Source organism: Crocuta crocuta, unplaced genomic scaffold (genome assembly GCF_008692635.1).
Source record: "Crocuta crocuta isolate KB4526 unplaced genomic scaffold, BGI_CrCroc_1.0 scaffold253, whole genome shotgun sequence".
Taxonomy (NCBI): Eukaryota; Metazoa; Chordata; class Mammalia; order Carnivora; family Hyaenidae; genus Crocuta; species Crocuta crocuta.
The window spans coordinates 6148369-6167199 of NW_027529451.1; the positions used below are offsets into that span (position 1 = coordinate 6148369).

Here is an 18831-nt window from a genome sequence, read left to right on the forward strand (position 1 = left end):
TTGTTTACAGTTTTGAAAATAGTTTTCCATGTCTGAAGAAAGCTCCCTTCGTTCTCTGGAGTTTTGCAAATAACAGACCACACATGCTTTGCTGTTGGTATGTCATTCTCTTGAAGTGTTGGTTTTCAAAAGATTATCTAGTTGTATTGGCATCACCTGTTAGAAATGCATATTCTTTTTTTTAATGTTTATTTACTTTTGAGAGAGAGACACACACAGAGTGTGAGCAGGGGAGGGGCAGAGAGAGAGGGAGACACAGAATCTGAAGCAGGCTCCAGGCTCTGAGCTGTCAGCACAGAGCCAGACATGGGGCTCAAACCCATGGACTGTGAGATCATGACTTGAGCTGAAGTTGGCCACTTAGCCGACTGAGCCACCCAGGCACCCCAAGAAATGCGTATTCTTTAGACCCAACTTGTACCTACTGAATCAGTATTTTGGGGAGAGTGCCTGGCAGTCTGTGTGTTGATATGCCCTCCAAGAGACTCTGGGGCACATTCACCTTTGAGGACCATTGTGTTAGAGTTGGTCAGGTTGTAAATGTAGTATTATAGCCAGAGGATTTTGGTGAAACTATTTGTAGTGTGAAAATAGCATTTTACTCAATAATACACTGCTGTAGACATTAAACTTTTTTTTTTTAGAATTACTTTTATTATCCCAAAGAAGTATAAAAAGCTTCTGAATGCCAAAGCACTGCCCTTTCTTTATACACTTCCTCTTCTGAGAAGTTTTCCCAACTAGAAACTCTTGTGTTCTTGTGTTCTTTGTAATGTGTTATTCTCAAGTTATAAGTTAATAAATGACATTTTAGTTTGTGCAATGGACTTGTGAAATCTACTTGGTGTAGATCCATGATTCAAGCAATCATTTGATTATCTCTGAGTTGGGGAGGGGAAGGGAAGAATGCCCAGACTACAAGGTCAAGAGCTGGGTTCTAGAATATTAGTTCCCTGCGCTAGATGATGCTGGGATACTTCTTGGCCTCTGTTATCCATACATATGTTGGGTGACAAAGACTTTGAAGTTGTTAGGTTAGGGCTTGGGGGAACCAACTGCAAAAGCATTGAGCAAAGCATTTTAAAGGAGGAGAGTGGTCTGAATAGTCTCAGTTCACGCCTTTTCCAAAGCTTGCTGGATTTCGGAGAAGACGTTATTATATAAGTTTGCTAGGGCTGCCATAACTGGGTGGCTTAAACGACAGAAATTTATTTTCTCAATTCTGGAAGTGAGAAGTAGGAGATCCAGATGTTGATGGGTTGTTTCTTCCGCGGGCTCTCTCCTTGGCTCACAAGTAACAGTCTTTTCCCTGTATCCTCACATGGTCTCTTCTTTGTGTCTATCTTTGTCCTATTCTTTAAGGATACCAGTCAAATTAGATTCAGGCCCACCCAGATGACCTTGTTTTGCCTTAATTATCTCTTTAACAGCTCTCTGTCTAAATATGGGTTACATTCTGTGGTACTGGGAGTTAAGACTTCTGACACATGAGTTTTGAGGGGACATAGTTCAGTCTACCACAGTTATTGCTGGCATTCACCTCTCAACGGTAGATTGAACTCACTAATGCTTCAGAATATCATTGAGTTGTGGACTTCTTTTGTAGATGAAACCTGGTTGATGTGGCCCAACAAATGAATAGCCCCACAACATTCCTACAGGATCCCTGAAGCCGTAGATATACTCCATTAGCATCCCAAAATGCCAACGAATGAATGAACCATCTAGAAGTAGACAACCACATTTGCTGAAAGGATAATGTTTCATCCATTAAATAAATGCAGTACCTTTTTTCGAGTCTGGTATCAATACAGAAGGCATGTGAAAAATGAGTTAGCTGGGAGTTAATTGACTGTGGAGACTCTATTTTCAGACTTTGCCTGTATTTTTTGAATTAATATACACAGTGGGTGATTCAGCAAAAGGATTTAAAAATAAATTCTTTATAGAAAGCTCCCACCAATTTGATGTCTTCATAATGCACGAAGAGTAGACCCATAATAGCTCTATTTTCTTTTCAACTTTGGAAAATGAAAGATGCTATTAGTTCAAATTAGGCTTGCATGTGGAATAATCAAGTGTATCAACAAATAGCTTGACCCAAATGCTGTTTAAGAATAAGAATAAATGCCAGAAAGAATTGACTATTCTTTAAAAAATTAAATGTAAAACTTGAGTTGGCAAGCTATGGTAAAAGTGAGTTAAGAGACAACACACAAATACATAAAACTCAGTTATGAATACATAAAATACAACCAGTGGGTAGTTACTGTAGATTGGCTGCTGTTTTACAGAGTCCTCTTAGAATAGAAAGAACTTGTTACTTGAGACCTGGCTGCATTTGGTGAACATATGGGCACTCAGGATAGCTGGTGAATATGCAGATAGTATATGGAGTCACATATCATTATGTCCAAAAGCATCCTAGCAATTTGAGTTAGGGGCTTCACACATTGCCTAAGAGAAGGTACTGAATGTGCTCATTTCATTTATGTGGGTCCCCCAAGAAGTTGAACCCCCTGGAGGAAGTCGACGGTGGATAATCCTGTATCTCTTCTAGCCATATGAGATGAAAGCATGGAAAAATGAATTGGAATTGTCTGAAAGTTTCTGGAGCTAGAAGGCTCATGGTGCCAGCACTCAGGTGTCTATTCCCAGGCATCATCCTGAAATAATCTATTTCTAGAGATATAATTTTTTATATTTTAAAATATAATTTATATTAAAATATAATTTAGTTTTACAAATTCAAATTTTTATAATAATTTCTAGGGAAATCATATTTTTCTCTAATACCAGATTCTGCTTTCTACTCAGGGGTGTCATAAAGAAAGACTTTATGAATCCTTACAGTCTTCCCTAAGCACAAAGAGGAAGAGTAAAACGATGAAATAATTTACTTTTAGAAATACCCTTTGCCTCAGAAATAGGTTGGTTTTTTTCAGAGTGTGTAAAAATGCATCATTAGTCTGTACAGTAGTTTTTACTGTAGTCCATTAGTATACTTCGACAAAAGATCGGGAGGAAATATTTAATAGAATTCTTCACAGGGATAGTACATTGATGGCTTTTCTGTTTATGGTGGTTTGGGTCTTAAAAAATGTCTACACTTTATTTACCTCCATCAGATGTTGACTTTGCAGAATACAAAGAGAATACAAACTCTCTTTGGAGAATACAGCACCAGTCACGCAGAAAGTACCTGTTTGTCATCATGAGAGTTCAAACATGAACTGGAACCAATGGCCCATTAAATACCTTCTCTTGTTGTTTAAAGCATATTCCAGCTTTGTGAAATAATTGTTAATGCAGAATACTGTAACTGAGCCAAAGAATCACATTCCTTTAACTCTAGTTAGGTTAGTGGCTGAGTCAGGTATGCTCAATCGTATCCTATTGTTTTGAGATTTGGTGCTATTGGAAAGCCTCACCTCGAATGTAATTAGGAAACAGGGAAATCAAGACATAACATGATTTGCTTTTTGATGTGTGTGTGTGTGTGTGTGTGTGTGTGTGCGTGTGTGTGTATGTGTGTGAGTGATTTTCCATTTACAGTAATATTATAATGCATCCTGGGACATAAAATTTTGTTTTAGAGAAAAGTTGCTTGAGGGGCCTCTGGGTGGCTCAGTCAGTTAAGCATCCAGCTTCTGCTCAGGTCGTGATCTCGCAGTTCATGAGTTCAAGTCCTGCATCAGGTTCTCTGCTGACAGCTCAGAGCCTGGAGCCTGCTTCAGATTCTGTGTCTCCCTCTCTCTGTGCCCCTCCCCTGCTCACAAACTCTCTCTCTCTCTCTCTCTCTCAAAAATAAATAAACATTAATTGTTTTTAAAGTGGCTTGCCAAAATATTCACAGACGCTTTCCATGGGAAACAATTTCTTTTTTTTTTTTTCTTTTTCTTTTTGGGTTGTAAAAAAATGATGACTAATTTTTTTTACATATTCCACATTTAATGAAGGAAAAGAAAGACATCAGAGTAATATTGTTATACTAGGACAGTATGCACACCATAGGCTAAATGTCCCATTGGGAGATGTAATTCACTATGAGATACAGTAATTTTTAATTTCCTCTTTAAAAGAGAGAGCTAAGTTTTAATTTGGAAGGTACTTTATATATAAAAATTTCAGGAGTAGCTTTAGAAACGAATTAAGAAGGATTTTTGTCTTAAGGGTTTGTGTGCCTGATGTGAGATGGTTATAAATGTTTTAAATTCTTTTTCTTCCTCTGGTTTTTACTTCTCCCATACTGTATTAATGGTACTTTGTGTGGAAACCAAGTTTCAGCAGATGTTCTCTTTCTTCTCCCTTTTTGTTTTCTACACTAAGATACGTGTAATCTTGCAAATGTTTTCTTGCCCGAATAGCCCAAATTTAGCCAACATTACTGTCATTCATAGGTGCAATTATAGACACCTTGAACCATTGTAAAAAGACAGTTCAAATATGAGAGGATTTTACTGGTTATTTTCCTAAAAGAGAAACTCTTGGGATGAAATAGAACTTGAAGGAGAGGCTATATGTGTTCCTTGGTTGTGGCGGGAGTTGGGGGGGGGGAGGAAGGGTGGATGAGGAATTTTGAAGGAAGCAGGCTTGAGTGATAATAGACATAGGGTACCTGAGGGGCTCAGTTTGTTAAGCATCTGACTCTTGATCTCAGCTCAGGCCATGATCACATAGTTTGCAAGATTAAGCCCCAAGTTGGACTCTGCACAGATGGTGTGGATCCTGCTTGGAATTCTCTCTCTCCCTGTCTCTCTGCCCCTCACTTGCCTGAACTCTCTTTCTCTAAAAACAAATAAATAAATAAACTTTGAAAAACATAATAGGCATGAAGTAATAGACATTTTAGTAGTACATACCAAAAACACAAAATCTTTGAACTTATGGAGGTATTTGTATGATTAAGTACAGTGAGAACATAGTAATGTCAACCCTAATGTTAAAAATAACCATATAAATGGTCAATGTAAATTATAGTTTCTGTAAATAATTTTACCTGCCAAGTTTCTTAGTGTAAGATTTTGACAGTCTGCATAGTAATATTTTAAGCTTTCATTTGGGACAGAACTTTCACCCCTTCCATTTATTATCTATCTCAGAGAATACCAAGGACTAGAAACATTTTTACATAGGTGATAACAAGAAGGAAATAATTGCCAGGAGAGCTAATATTTAATGAGTGCTGTTATCCTCATTTTAAGTAAACCTTACTGAACCCTTATAACCCTTATAACAACCCCAGATACGATTTTATATATTTATATATAGATGTATATAATTTTAAATAATAATATGAATGTTTAACTAAATAGATTTATATAATTGTAGAGAAATGATACAAAGCACACCTAAGGCTTACTTAGCCAATCAGATATACCCAGGCTGAAATGAGACGCGAGCCCTGGCCATCTGTTGCCACAGTATATTAACCACTATTGCCTTGGACTCTAATACCCGGTTTCCCAAAAACATGAAGGTTGATTAAACTAGAAGAGTTGATATATGTAGCTTCTCTGTTTTGAGGCAGATGATATAATAGTTAAGCACTGCACCAATTTTAAGAATTGCATATTCAGGTCCCTCCCGTAACTTTTGCACATTATGTGATTTTGATCAAATTACTGATCTTGTAGACTATACTTTCTATACCTGCAAAATAGTAGGAGATACTCTCAGCCCCAGCTCTCTTTGGTTTAGGTAACTGTAGAGCTATAGCTGTAATGGTGTAGAAAATGCAGCAGTAGCTGAAATGTCAGGATTATGATGGCAGAATCTATTCAATTCAGTACTGGACAGCTTCAGGCCAGTCTGGCTGACCTTAACAAGGAGCATGGAGATGACTGGTGGGAATTATCTTAGACCCCTTCATCTAAGTATATACAAATATTCTAGTTCCTATTATGACCTATTAATAGGTCGGCTCCTATTGGAATGATTTTCAAAGATATCAGTGGTATCGCTTTCATGATGGAATTAATCCCATCAATTTCTAGAGGACCCTCAGCCCATCCTTGATCAAAACGTCTGGGGAAAAAAAGAAGCAAAGGCATTTTTAGCACAATGATATTATCAACACTAGAATATTAATAAATAACCACTAAAATACTCTGAAGAATTAATGATATAATAACAGGGGGTTATAAATGCAAAAGAAACAGTGGTGACAGAGAAGCTAGTTTATTACTACATGGGATATTTTCTATTTGTCATATATTCTCACACTTCCTTAGGAACACAGAATTAAAACAAAACTTGCCAAACATTTTGTGACATGGCTGAAATCTTGAACATGAGAATGAGTAGTTAGTAAACTTGGTGCTTAAATTTGCATTATAATTTCTCCATGTTTGTATGATGATTGAGAAGCATCCTTCGTGGAATCCTAAAGAAGGGCAGGGTTTTAGAAATTATTTTCTTCGGATCTATCATTTATGCCTCAGGAAACAGGCTTAAAGAGATTGAATTTCATTTTCCATATTACCCGTCTTCAAAAAAAAAAAATGGAACCTAGACTAGGTCTTCTGCAAGATATGATAGAATAATGAATATGCTTACATGTATTTATGGTAGAAACTTCATTGTAGATGAAGTGCCATTGGATTACCCATATCATTCATTTGTTTATTGCAAATATTTATTGAGCTCCTATTACATATGGTGGCAGGCATTGAGAATACAAAACTCAGGCTTTGGTCTCTGTTAACTCACAGTATATGTTTTTAATAGCAAAAATATATATACATATCCTATGTACCTTAGGAACACTGCTAGCAAATCTTAATCTTTCAATTTAACCCTCTCCCAAATCCTAAAAGGGAAGTATTACAATTCTAATTTTTATAGGCGAAAAAAAAAAATAAAAGTTTGGAGAAGTTGTGTTAAGCCGCTCAGCGTTACAACACTAGGTGAGTGTCAGAGCTCTATGTAAGCCCTGTCCAAGCTGGTGCCAAGGTCTGTGCTTTTCGCCAGCAACGCACAGTGTGATTTACTTTGATCCCAATCACACACAACCCCCTTTCAGCCACCTATGACAGCCTGACAGGTTTATTTTTGAAGGCACAACCCAGTGATTACGTAGGGAAGCACATTCTCGAATTATAAAGAAGAACTGGTGAAACATGATCATCCAGGTGTGAAATGGGAGTACAGTGCTTGTTTTCTTGGTTTATTCCTGTGCAATTGTGTGTGCACCAATGTTCATTAAGGTATTTTAAGCATCTTCATCAGGCTATAATAACATGGCATTTTTTCTCTCTCTCTCTCAGGTATGGAAAAATTGTATCCACAAAGGCAATTCTGGACAAAAACACAAATCAGTGCAAAGGTATGTGTAAGAGCACCTGTACCCTGGGCCCTTGCCTACGCCCTTCCATTGATGTCTCCTCCAAGGCAGAAGCCCAGACACCAGCTGCACAGTGATACCATATATGGAAAATGGCAGACCTCTTTAGTAATGCCAGGACTTTGATGAGTTGTATTTCTAGTAACATTGTTCATTAATTTTTTTCATTAACAAACAAAATGAAAATCACAAATCAGAACAAGTATTAAATTTGCTTCAGCGTAAAACGAAATTACCTCTTAACAACTTTGGGTTGTCTGATTTGAATGATATCATCAGTGATGCAAATTGATTTCCTATATAAAAATGAGGAACTCTGGGGAGAACTTCCCCATGCAGAGCACATTTTAATTTATCTGTTCCTTAAAGCTTTAGCAACATTGGTTGACTAGGAATGAATTTACTGATGGGCCCATTGTGTTTAAGCTTCTGCCGTCAGCATCTCTTGGGGTCTGAGTTGGTATCTTATTAAGGCTTGTTTTCTCCCCCACTCCCCACCGGAAACATTTCTGAAGTTATTTGACTATATCTGTGACTCATGTTTCTTAATGTCTAGGAATCCCATACTCTTTCAAGAGTTGCATTCTATATTATTTGTGAAATTTGTGTGGTCTCTCTTGCATGACTCAGTTCTTACTAGAAAATTGGAATGCTTCTTATAACATATGTTATTTGTTGTTGCTGTCATCCAACCTTTCTTATGATACTGACATCAAGAAGTATGGTAGAGCCAAGATCATTCTAAACACTGCCCCTATTTCACATACAGATCTAATGTGCATATGTTTTAGGAACAGGCACTTACACACTGAAGACATATATATCCTAGCCTAGTTCGGTAACAGTGTTTAGGTTCTATTCAGCAATTAAAAACAACAACAACAACACTACATTCCATGTTCCTGTAAACTCACAAATGCGCAGGCACTTTGGTACTCCAAGACAAAAAATAATAAGACATGCTTTCTGTCACCTAATAGTTCAGTTTGAAAAGGAAAGCAACAAGAAGACCAAGAAACTAACCCTAACATACTTATTAGAATCAGTGTATCAGCCTAAACCACGTGAAAGTGTAACAGAGGTATCTATAGTAGAGATATACATAAAATCCTGTGAGAGAAGGAGATGGAGATTCCTTTTGGGGGGATAACGTTTATAAAGGCAAGTCATAATGGACAGGCATGGGAAAGGTCCATGTTTGAGAGAAAGAGTTTCAGAATGTAATTGAGCAGAGCCACATAACTAGAATAGAACCCCCTAACACTCCAATCTACATTTTCTTGTAACTACTTATTTAATTCTTTCTCCCTCTTTCCCTGTCTCTTTCTCCAATGAGACTTAAACTCAATGAAGACAGGACCTGTGTAAGTTAGAAAGTTTATCTTTAAAGTGACATGTTGCAGAGGAATGCCTAACTGTCTTTGGGGGGATGCTAGATGAAAATGTTAAAACATATCCCTCTTTGTTTTTATATCAACTTTTTCTGTGTGGTTTAGAGCATATTAGTATAATTTTACAAATGCGTGCATTTTAAACATATAAATATGTAAATTTTGGGTTGCTGTTACAAAATATTTTTATCCATTGTAATATGCATTTAAAAAGTACTTTGGGGACTCCTGGTCTGATTATAAGCACTGATAAATACAGAAGGAGATGAAGGAAGGAGGGAAGTAGGGAGGAAAGGGAGAGAGAAAAGAAGGAAGGAAGGAAGAGAGGGACCACGGAACCACCTAGGAAGATCATTTAATAGAAGGGGCAGCTAAAGATGACTTCATGGGAGGGCAGAGGGCCTTGAGGGTAGTTTGAAGAAGGTGGAGTTAATGTATCATTATACATAATATGGATAAAAGTCTCCAGGTGCCTTTTCTGGCCTCAGCATTTGGAGTCTGTGGATTAACAGTAGTGATTCTGAATTACAGCCTTTATCAAGCAGGTGGAGCTGGGTATCCTAAAAGTTAAACACTCATGATCAGAAAGACACTCCTGTCACTTTTGTGTTTGAGGAAAAATACTATTTTAATGGTATTCTGAGTCTTATTTAGAGAATGCCTTTCAGGAAAAAATGGCCCTTGAAATGGTTGCTGGTACAAACTACTGGTTTGGGTAGAGGCAGCAGTTGTATTTATGGAAAATTGTTTATAGTTGTTAATGATAACGTGGAAGCATGCCTCTGAGGTTGGAAGGAATATGTGACATCGCTGAGGAGTTCAAGGAACTGATAAAAGCAGGCATTGAAACAACCACGCAAATATTGAGTGAAATCACCAAGAATTGAAGCAGGAACAGTATTGGAGAAAGTAACTGACCCAGAAGGTGTTTGTGAGCAATAATACTGGGCCTCTGTAGATGACAGGGAAAATGAAGATTCACTGGTTATAAAATTGTGTGATGAAAGATTCTAAACTGGAGATTTAGGTAGGAAGGAAAGCAGATGGACTTAGGAGCAAGGACTCCCCACTATAGGTCCATAGGGAGAAGAGGTATTAGAAGGAAAAAGAAAACTTGAGAGGGCTACAAAGGAGCAGTGTGACTCAGGGTGACTTAGGAAACAATGGGTAACATGCAAGTGAAAGTCATGATAGCTTATATGCACTTAGGAAGCTGACGTTATTTCATGCAGGCCATGCAATGGTAGTTCCTTTGCATCTGGTTCACCCATCTTCACTGGTATCATCTGAAAGTGGTAGAGACGTTTAAAAATGTCAGTGTAGAAAGAACGATATAGGGCATACTATTGATACTAGTAATTACACTGAGAATGTTTTCCCACGTACTGTATTCAAACAAATTTGGAAAGAATGTATACCTATGCACATTCTTAGCCCTCTTTCATTCTCCACAGTAGAACAAATATAGGCAACCTCCCAATTCTAGCTTATGGAGCATATAGAACTGATCCAACCATTATAGAGATAGGAAAGAAGACTTACACTATGTCAGACTATGAGCATGTTTATTATAGGAAGTTAAATGAATAGAGAGGAATATAAAATAATGTGTAAAATAAATACAGAGCTAGGTACATATTTGAGAGTATTACTTATGGTTATGTCTGTGGGCAAGCCAGACTGCGGACTTTGAACACCGCCTTTCCACTTAGTAGCTGGGCACCCTGTGGTAAATGACTCAACTTTGCTGGGTGCCTCAGTCTCCCATCTATAAAATGATGATGATAAGGGTGCCTGGGTTCCTCAGTCGGTTAAGCATCCGACTTCGGCTCAGGTCATGATCTCAGGGTTTGTGGGTTCCAGCCCGGTGTCAGGCTCTGTGCTGACAGCTCAGAGACTAGAGCCTGCTTTGGATCCTGTTTCTCCTCCTCTGCCCCTCCCCAGCTTGCACTCTGTTTCTCTGTCTCTCAATAATAAATAAACATTAAAAATTTTTTAAAAAGTAAAATGATGATGATAATAGGGCCTGAGTTGATGATTAAATGAGACATACATAGATGACACTCAACAATGACAATTGTCAGCTGTGATATGAAATACTGGAAATATTAAGCAAAAAAAATGTGTTAAGGGTGGTTGGAATATGGGTAATAGGTTATTATTAACTTTACGTGTCTCCAAATCTGTTGTCTTTTCATATAAAACAAAGAAAAGCAAACAGAAAACAATTCTTGGAAACATTGATCTGGTTTCATTTATATTTGGTAGTTCTTCTTATGAAATATGAGTAGCTTACGACTATATGTTTCTTTGTTTTTTGTAAACTAATGTCAGATGAAAATAGTGATAGATTGGGAGAGAATGCTATGGTTTTTGTTTTTGTTTTAAATAATGGGCAGAAATTGAGTTCTTCTTGACTGCGGCTTTCTCCAGGAAGGAGATGGAAAGGGTGAGGTGGCTTTTTCAAACAAAATCACTAACAGAATGGAGCTTGTCATTAGAGAATGCAAATTGGATTTGGTCTTCTCTGAGACACTTGCTTCTGAATCATTTGCAACTTTGCCTCCAGACTAAGGGTATGCAATTAAAACCAAATATTAGGAAGACAGGATTTATTTATTTTTTCTCTTAAAGATATGATATGAGTTCAGTTTTTCACGAGCTGTTACACAAACAGCATATTGACATGCAAGTTAGTGTTTAGTGGAGTGTGAGGAAGTAAATGCACTAGTCTGCTTGGAGATGAAAAGAAAAAGCATCAAAATGACCCTTGATGTCTTAGCCCAATGTTAGATTCTTATCCTATCTTAGCATCTGAAAGAAAGGCTTTTGTCTTGTTTCCAACTCACACCCTGAAGTTATCTACAGTAGGCAGGCCCAGAGAATCACACTCTTTATTCTGGAAGGGGTCATGGAGAACTCTTTCAACATAACTTCTCGTTTTCAAGCTTGTTCTTCCTTGGGTGGTGGCTGTGGCAGCTCTCATTCTGTAAAATATGGCAACATAAAACAAAACAGTCACCATCAGGCCAAAATGACCAGAAATTGCTGAACAAAGCAGGCAACAGCTCCAGATGGAGAGTAATGAAAAGCAGACCACAGTTCATTCAGATACTCAAATGCAAAGACCAATTGTACAAGCTATTGTACAAGTTACAGAGATTTGCACGGCTTTGTTTTTTTGTTTGTTTGTTTTTCTGTTTTCCTCCATATGTTTCCATTCCGGGTCCAGTATATTTGCTAATTTAAAAACTCAGGGAAAATTAAATGAAAGAAGCCATTGCAAACATGGTGTAAATCTTCACCGAATTTACTTGTCTCTGCCTTTTCCTGCTTTTTAAGTTTGGCTTCCTCTGAACCCCTCCCCACACCATTTTTCTGACAGGTTATGTGTTCAGGGCAGAGGGAATGAGTAATGGATATTCCATAGAAAGTTTCCATGCCTAATAGCTATAGGATATAAGCGTAGTTAGTGTGTGCCAAGCATACCAACTTCTAAGAGTTTGAAATACTCCCTTCTGCTTTGTTGTCACAAGCTGGTTGAATTATATTTATGGAAGCTTATATTGCCTTTAACATTTCATTGGGCCCTTAAAATCAAAGTTGAAGAAAAGTATCCAAAAGTCCTGAACTCATCCATGGAGGATTTCATTCATTCTTTATTAAATGAAATCGTAAATTGTTATTTCTTGTGTAAGAAAAATAATTCTGCATGCTCTGCTAGTTTTATAGAGAGAGATAGAACCCTCCTAAATGGTTTCAAGAAAGAGTGTGAATGAATCCATTTGGCAGTTCTAGATTCATGGCCATGTTACATATTTAAAAAAAGAACATTTCTAGATAACTAAATATACATCCATATTCTTGAATAGTTTCGGAAATATTCAATTTATTTATTAGTTACTTCCTTACTCACCAACAGGAAGTATTTATATAGCAAGTAAGGGAAGTATGGATTTCTGTATGAAATCCTATGAACCTGGAGGGAGGAGGAGATATTATATATTGTCATTTTTTAAAATGTAAAGTCATTGTAGGGTATGAGGTGGCCCCTACCTATGGACATGCACTTGGGACATGTATATGTGTAAGTAGAACTATTTGCCTTCCAGAAAATAACATACCTTCCCTGGGCTTGTCCACATAGAAACAAAACCAGTAAAGAAAGAAACTAAACACTATGGAAAGCCTCATTTCTAGTACCTATTATTTCCCCAAATGAGCACAAACTAAAATAAATGTTCTGTGAAATTTATGAGTCTGAGGAATTACATTGTCAGAGAAGTAGGCACCTCCCCCAGGTGGGCTCACAGTCTATTGAGTAAGAAGCCCGCGAAGCAAAATGACTTGAAAAACACATTTATTCAATTTTCAAATAATAGGATTAGGTTACAAAAAAAAAATACAAAATCAGCCATATAGACAACTGAATTTCCCTTTGGAAAATGAAGTGTGTGATGTTTCCCTGAACTTCTTTTGTGAAGTTTAATTTATTCCAATATTAATGTTACTACCAACCACAGGTAATCAATATGTAAACATATGTTTGCTTCACTTGGTGTTGATATTGACTTTTGCTTTCGTTTCAGAAAAGGTTAGTTTGTGAAGAAACTTTGCTGACTTCAGTCAGTACCTCAAGTTTCCTTAGAATCGTCCTGTAGGCCACATTTCATCCTGGACCTCTTTTGAGAAAGTGCCCATTTTTATAGTGTTCTAGCCAAAGTTTAGAAAGAATAACTTCTTTGAAGGTAAATGGCCTCCATTTTTTTGTCTCTAGCCTATGTAGACAACAAAACTAAAGATGTTTTCTCCTATTAAAAATAATCCTTCCAATCCTGTCATTTTCAATTCAATAAATATTTTAGACTATTATTAATTATTATTATTATTCTGTGTAAGAAATCTTTCAAAAATTGTAAAGCAATATATGTATTTATCTTATGTTTGGCAAATAGTTCCACTTACACATATACATTCTACCCAAGTGCATGTCCATAGGTAGGGACCACCTCAGACCCTACAATGACTTTACATTAAAAGACCTTTCTGAAAGGTCTTTTATAGCTATCCATTTATTCAGCATTTGCTTCTAATTCACTGTTAATATAATAGGAGGCAAAAGAAAAACTATCCACAGATATTAAATCTAGTGGGCAATGCTGTTGTTTTAAATATAAAATTATATTTGGCAGCATTTACTACTTTAACCTACCTTCCTAACTTTTCGCACATGCAGAAATCATATTATTGGCAAAAAAAATTAAATATTTTTTGTGAAGTTTCACATGGCTTCAATGTAAAATGGTACAGAAATATTGCTTCCTCCCGTAATGTGAACATGACTTTTACTGGTCCATATTTTCTAACTTAACAGAAATCCTTTTGTTCAGATATTCTATTTGCTCTCCTGCTTCTGTGTTTCATTCCCAAGTTTTGGAAATCGACTTTTGTTAATAACATAAAATGCTCTCTTTTTACCTCTGCTAGTCTGTGTCAGTTATTTCTTCCTCAATTAACCTTCTCAAGAAGTTCTCAGCAGACTCTTCCCGTCCTTCTGAGACATTTTACAATACTACCACCTCTGACCAGAATCTGGAGTCAAAGATCTTACACAATCTAATCATTCTTGTTTTTGTAATTATAGTTTAGATTATAAAACTCCTCGCAGTTCTCACAGGACTTATTTTCTGAGGCTAAGGTATTGAGGAAATAGTATGGTTCAGAGTAGTTACGTGGATACCAGAGACTTTTTCTTTCTCTCTGGGAGCCTTTGATGTTGCCTCAATGGAAAGAACAAACATGAAGGGGTGTATGTTCTATAGGTCTGAAAAAATTCTGGAGGTACCAAAGATACCCATACACAAATTTCTTAGAGTTATTCTTTAAAAGTAAGCATTTTAACTGAGAATATTTATTTTATGAGGGTGGAATTATCCCTTTACTTATTTGAAGTTCTGTTTTCACTCAATGATTTCATAAGGATATGGAAAATAAAAAATGGCAATACATGTTAAATATTCTGCAAAACATAATAATGTATAATGGAAAATATGATATATGTGTGTGCTCAGTTTATTAACATAAATGCAAACTTGTAATACCGTATAAATAAACATCCTTTCAAACATAGGGTTTCAAAATACGTAGATTTTCCAAAAGAAACCCCACTTAGTTCTTGAGGGATTTTCCAAAAGAAGTCTATACCAAGAAAATCTTTAAGTAATAATTCTAGTTCTCATGGACAAGTCATGTAACATCTCTAAACATCCGTTTCCTCAGTTCTCAAATGACGTTACCTTACAATGAAAATAGTATGTTCGCAATTATGTGGAACCATGTTTGTACTGTGCCTGGTACGTACATCCAGTAAGTTTTTCTATGGCCTTGGACTTGGATTTCTTCTCATTGGAAACATATTGTCTAGAGTTCCTATATATCTTACCTAAGTTAATGCAATTCTGAGACATTTAAAGTGTTCAAAGAATGTGTATTTTGTGAATTAACACATATTTAAGCCTGGCTTTGTTAATAGCAAAAAGTTTAAGTACTTAAAGGATGTTCCTTTCATACATTTTGGTATTGGCTATATGATAGCCCTCAGGATTTTTCAAGACCTATAAACCTTATTTCTTTGAGGACAAACACATTCTGTCACAGTAGCAGGTGATAGAATTCGTTCTAACTGAGTTGAATAGGCTAGGGGGGCAGAGAAAAAACTTCTTTGTTTACTCTTTGTTCTGTTGTTCATGCCATCATGTTTTACAAGTTCAGAGGTAAAAGGAAAAAGAAAGCCTAAAAGAAGCCTTGATTCCTTAGTTTTGAAATCACAGTGAAGGCATATTTAGTTTAAGGTATGGTTAATTGTCATCTGATTTGATACTTGTCACTGTTCTTACTGACTCATTGGTTATTCATGTTGCTATTTAAATAGCTATTTTTTTCTCTCCTTTAGTAGAGAAATGAGAACTCTGGGGTATGAAAGAGAAAAACCTATGCATCTGGCTAAAAATCCCTTAAACTCTAAAAGCATAAATTTCATTTAAAAGATGAATATCACTTGCTATGGTTCTGCAAGTGGCACCAAGTCAGCTCAAATGTCTCTGTACTTGTAAAACGTTGGTGATTCAATGTCTCTATTTCATATGATCATTTTGAACACTAGCATGATTTCCTCCCCATGTTGTGGAATAAGAGAGAAAAGGCCAGGTCTGCCTTTGATTTGAACTACTCCTCTTTGGAAAAGGGCAGCTCATTTTAATTACTAGATATCCAGGTAGACCTGTTGGTCATTCAGCTTATGTTAGCCCTGAGTTGGAAGAAAGCTGTGCTGGTGAAGCATCTTTGGAACACCTTCCCTATGACACTTAAAAAGATAGTTTTTCTCAAGAAGAAATAATAAAATGTTGCTAATATCACAGCTGTTCACATTCTCAGGGCTTGTCCACTCTGTGAAAATCAGGAGCTGAAATAAAAGGTGGGAGGGAAACCATGTTAACACACTGAACTTTGGGTTTAAGGGTGATGTAGACAATAACCACATTTGAGACTGTACTGAAGACACGTGTTCAAATTCCAGGAGAAATATATTCTGAGACACCTTGGAATTTATGTCGTTAGTACTTGTGTTACAATAGATAAATGAAGTGGAAAGTATACCTTATCATTGAAGGAATGAATGAAAGAAAAAATATTTTTCTCCAAAAGAGAATTATGTGAGGAGAATTTAGAGGCTCATTAAAAAAAATACTATTAAGATGCCGTGGGGGCGCCTGGGTGGCTTAGTGGGTTAAGCGTCCGACTTTCGCTTAGGTCATGATCTCACGGTTCGTGGGTTCGAGCCCCGCGTCGGGCTCTGTGCTGACTGCCAGCTCAGAGCCTGGAGCCTGTTTCAGAGTCTGTGACTCCCTCTCTCTGACCCTCCCCTGCTCACGCTGTCTCTCTCTCTCCTAGAAATAAATAAAACATTAAAAAAAAAAAAAGATGCTGTGGTTACAAAGTTTCTCAAGAGATTCATGAAGTATTTTTGAGCCACAAGGGGTTATGGATTGGAAAATCTCTAATTTCATATGTAAGATTTAAAGAAATTATGGCTAATTCTATATATTTTCATTAAAAATCAGGTGATGAAATTGAGACTGATTTGACTAAAGGAATGTTTTTTTATTTTATAGTTCATTACTTTTTAAGTGTTTTTTTTATTTTTGAGGGAGGGGTGGGGCAGAGAGAGGGAAACCAAAGATCTGAGGCGGGCTCTGCGCTGACAGCAGAGAGCCCGATGCCAGGCTCTCTGTAATTGTGTGTATGTGTGTGTGTGTGATGAAATCACCTGAAATCTACTTAGAAACTTTCCAAATTCAGTACCATATTAACTATGATCATTATGCTGTATATTATTAGATATCTAGACACGTTCTTCCTATACAGTAGCCACTTTTTACCCTTAGACAAACATCTCCCATTTCTCCCAATGTTTTGTCTCTGATAATCACCTCTCTACTCTCTGCCCCTAAATATTTGGCTTTTTTTGATTCTGCGTATAAGTGAGATCATTGTTTTTTGGGTTTTTTTTGTTCTTTTGCTTTTTTTAGATTCGACATATAAGTGAGATCATTGGTTTTTTGGTTTTTCTTTGTGTGGCTAGCTTATTTCATTTAGCATAATGTCCTCCGATTCATCTGTGTTGTTACAAATGGAAAGATGTCTTCTATTTTTAAGGCTGAATAATATTCTATTGTATTTGTATACTACAGTTTCATTATTCATGTGTTGATGAACACAGGTCTTTTTCATATTTTGGCTATTGTGAATAATGCTGCAATGAACAGGGGGGTACGGTTGTCTCTTCAAGGTACTGATTTCATAACTTTTGGATACATACTCAGAAGAGAGATTAGTTTCTGAAGAACCTCCATGCTATTTTTCTTTTTTTTTTTTTAATGTTTTTTATTTATTCCTGAGAGAGAGAGAGAGACAGCATGAGCAGGGGAAGGTCAGAGAGAGAGAGGGAAATGCAGAATCTGAAGCAGGCTCCAGGCTCTGACCTAGCTGTCAGCATAGAGCCCGATGCGGGGCTCGAACCCACGAACCGTGAGATCATGACCTGAGCTGAAGTTGGATACTTAACCGACTGAGCCACCCAGGCTCCCCTCCATGCTATTTTTCATAATGGCTAAACTAGTTTACATTCTCCCCAACAACATATAGGGGTTCCTCTTATCCACATCCTCATCAGTATTCATTACTTCTTATCTTTTTGATGCAGTCACTCTGACAGGTGTGAGGTGATACCTCATGGTGGTTTGGGCTTGTATTTCTGTGGTGGTTAGTGATGCTGAGTATCTTTTCATACACTTGTGGACTGTTTGTATGTCTTCTTTGGAAAAATGTTTGTTTTTTTCAGATCCTTTTCCCATTTTTTAACAGGGTTCCTTGTGTTTATTTCTGAGTTGAATGAATTTGTTATACATTTGGGCTATTAACCCCTTATCAGCTATATGGTTTGCAAATTTTTCCCTGACAAAAGAAAAACTTATTTTTAAACATTTTTAACATTTATTTATTTTTGAGAGACAGATCATGAGCAGGGGAGAATCAGAGAGAGGCACACAGAATCGAAAGCAGGCTCAGACTCTGAGCTGCTAGCACAGAGCCCGACACGGGGCTCGAACCCATGAACTTTAAGATCATGACCTGAGCCAAAATCAGACGCTCAACCGACTAAGCCACCCAGATGCCCCAAGAAAAACTTAAGCCAAAATTTCCCATATGAAAATCTATCTCGATTTCTATTCATTGTTTTGAATCAAATGAGAATAATTCCAGGTAAAATAGAGGTTCACACATATGTGTTATTATATATTAATATATTTAATTATATATTTATTATAGATATGTAATTACACATGTATGTCGGTACATCTGTGTTTGTGTGTGTGGGAGAGGGAGATGGAGGCAAAACATTTATGAGATACTTATATCCCTAAGAGAATTTTAAAAATCATTATCTAAAGATTTGCCATAAAGTTTAAGTTTAATAAAATGTAATTTCATTAAAAGAAGATGAGGTGAAATCACTATACTTGTGTGTAACTAAGT

The 18831-nt window shown here is 36.7% G+C and overlaps 1 protein-coding gene across 8 annotated transcripts in view; it reads left to right on the top strand.

Moving 5' to 3' along the window:
* RBMS3 (RNA binding motif single stranded interacting protein 3) overlaps positions 1–18831 on the top strand; it is a 702138-nt gene that overhangs the window by 195786 nt on the left and 487521 nt on the right. For all 8 annotated transcript variants that reach the window (XM_077760752.1, XM_077760745.1, XM_077760748.1 and 5 more), the window contains exon 3: positions 7269–7327. In XM_077760752.1, the coding sequence (XP_077616878.1) occupies positions 7269–7327 (59 nt within the window). The remainder of the gene's footprint in view (positions 1–7268; positions 7328–18831) is intronic.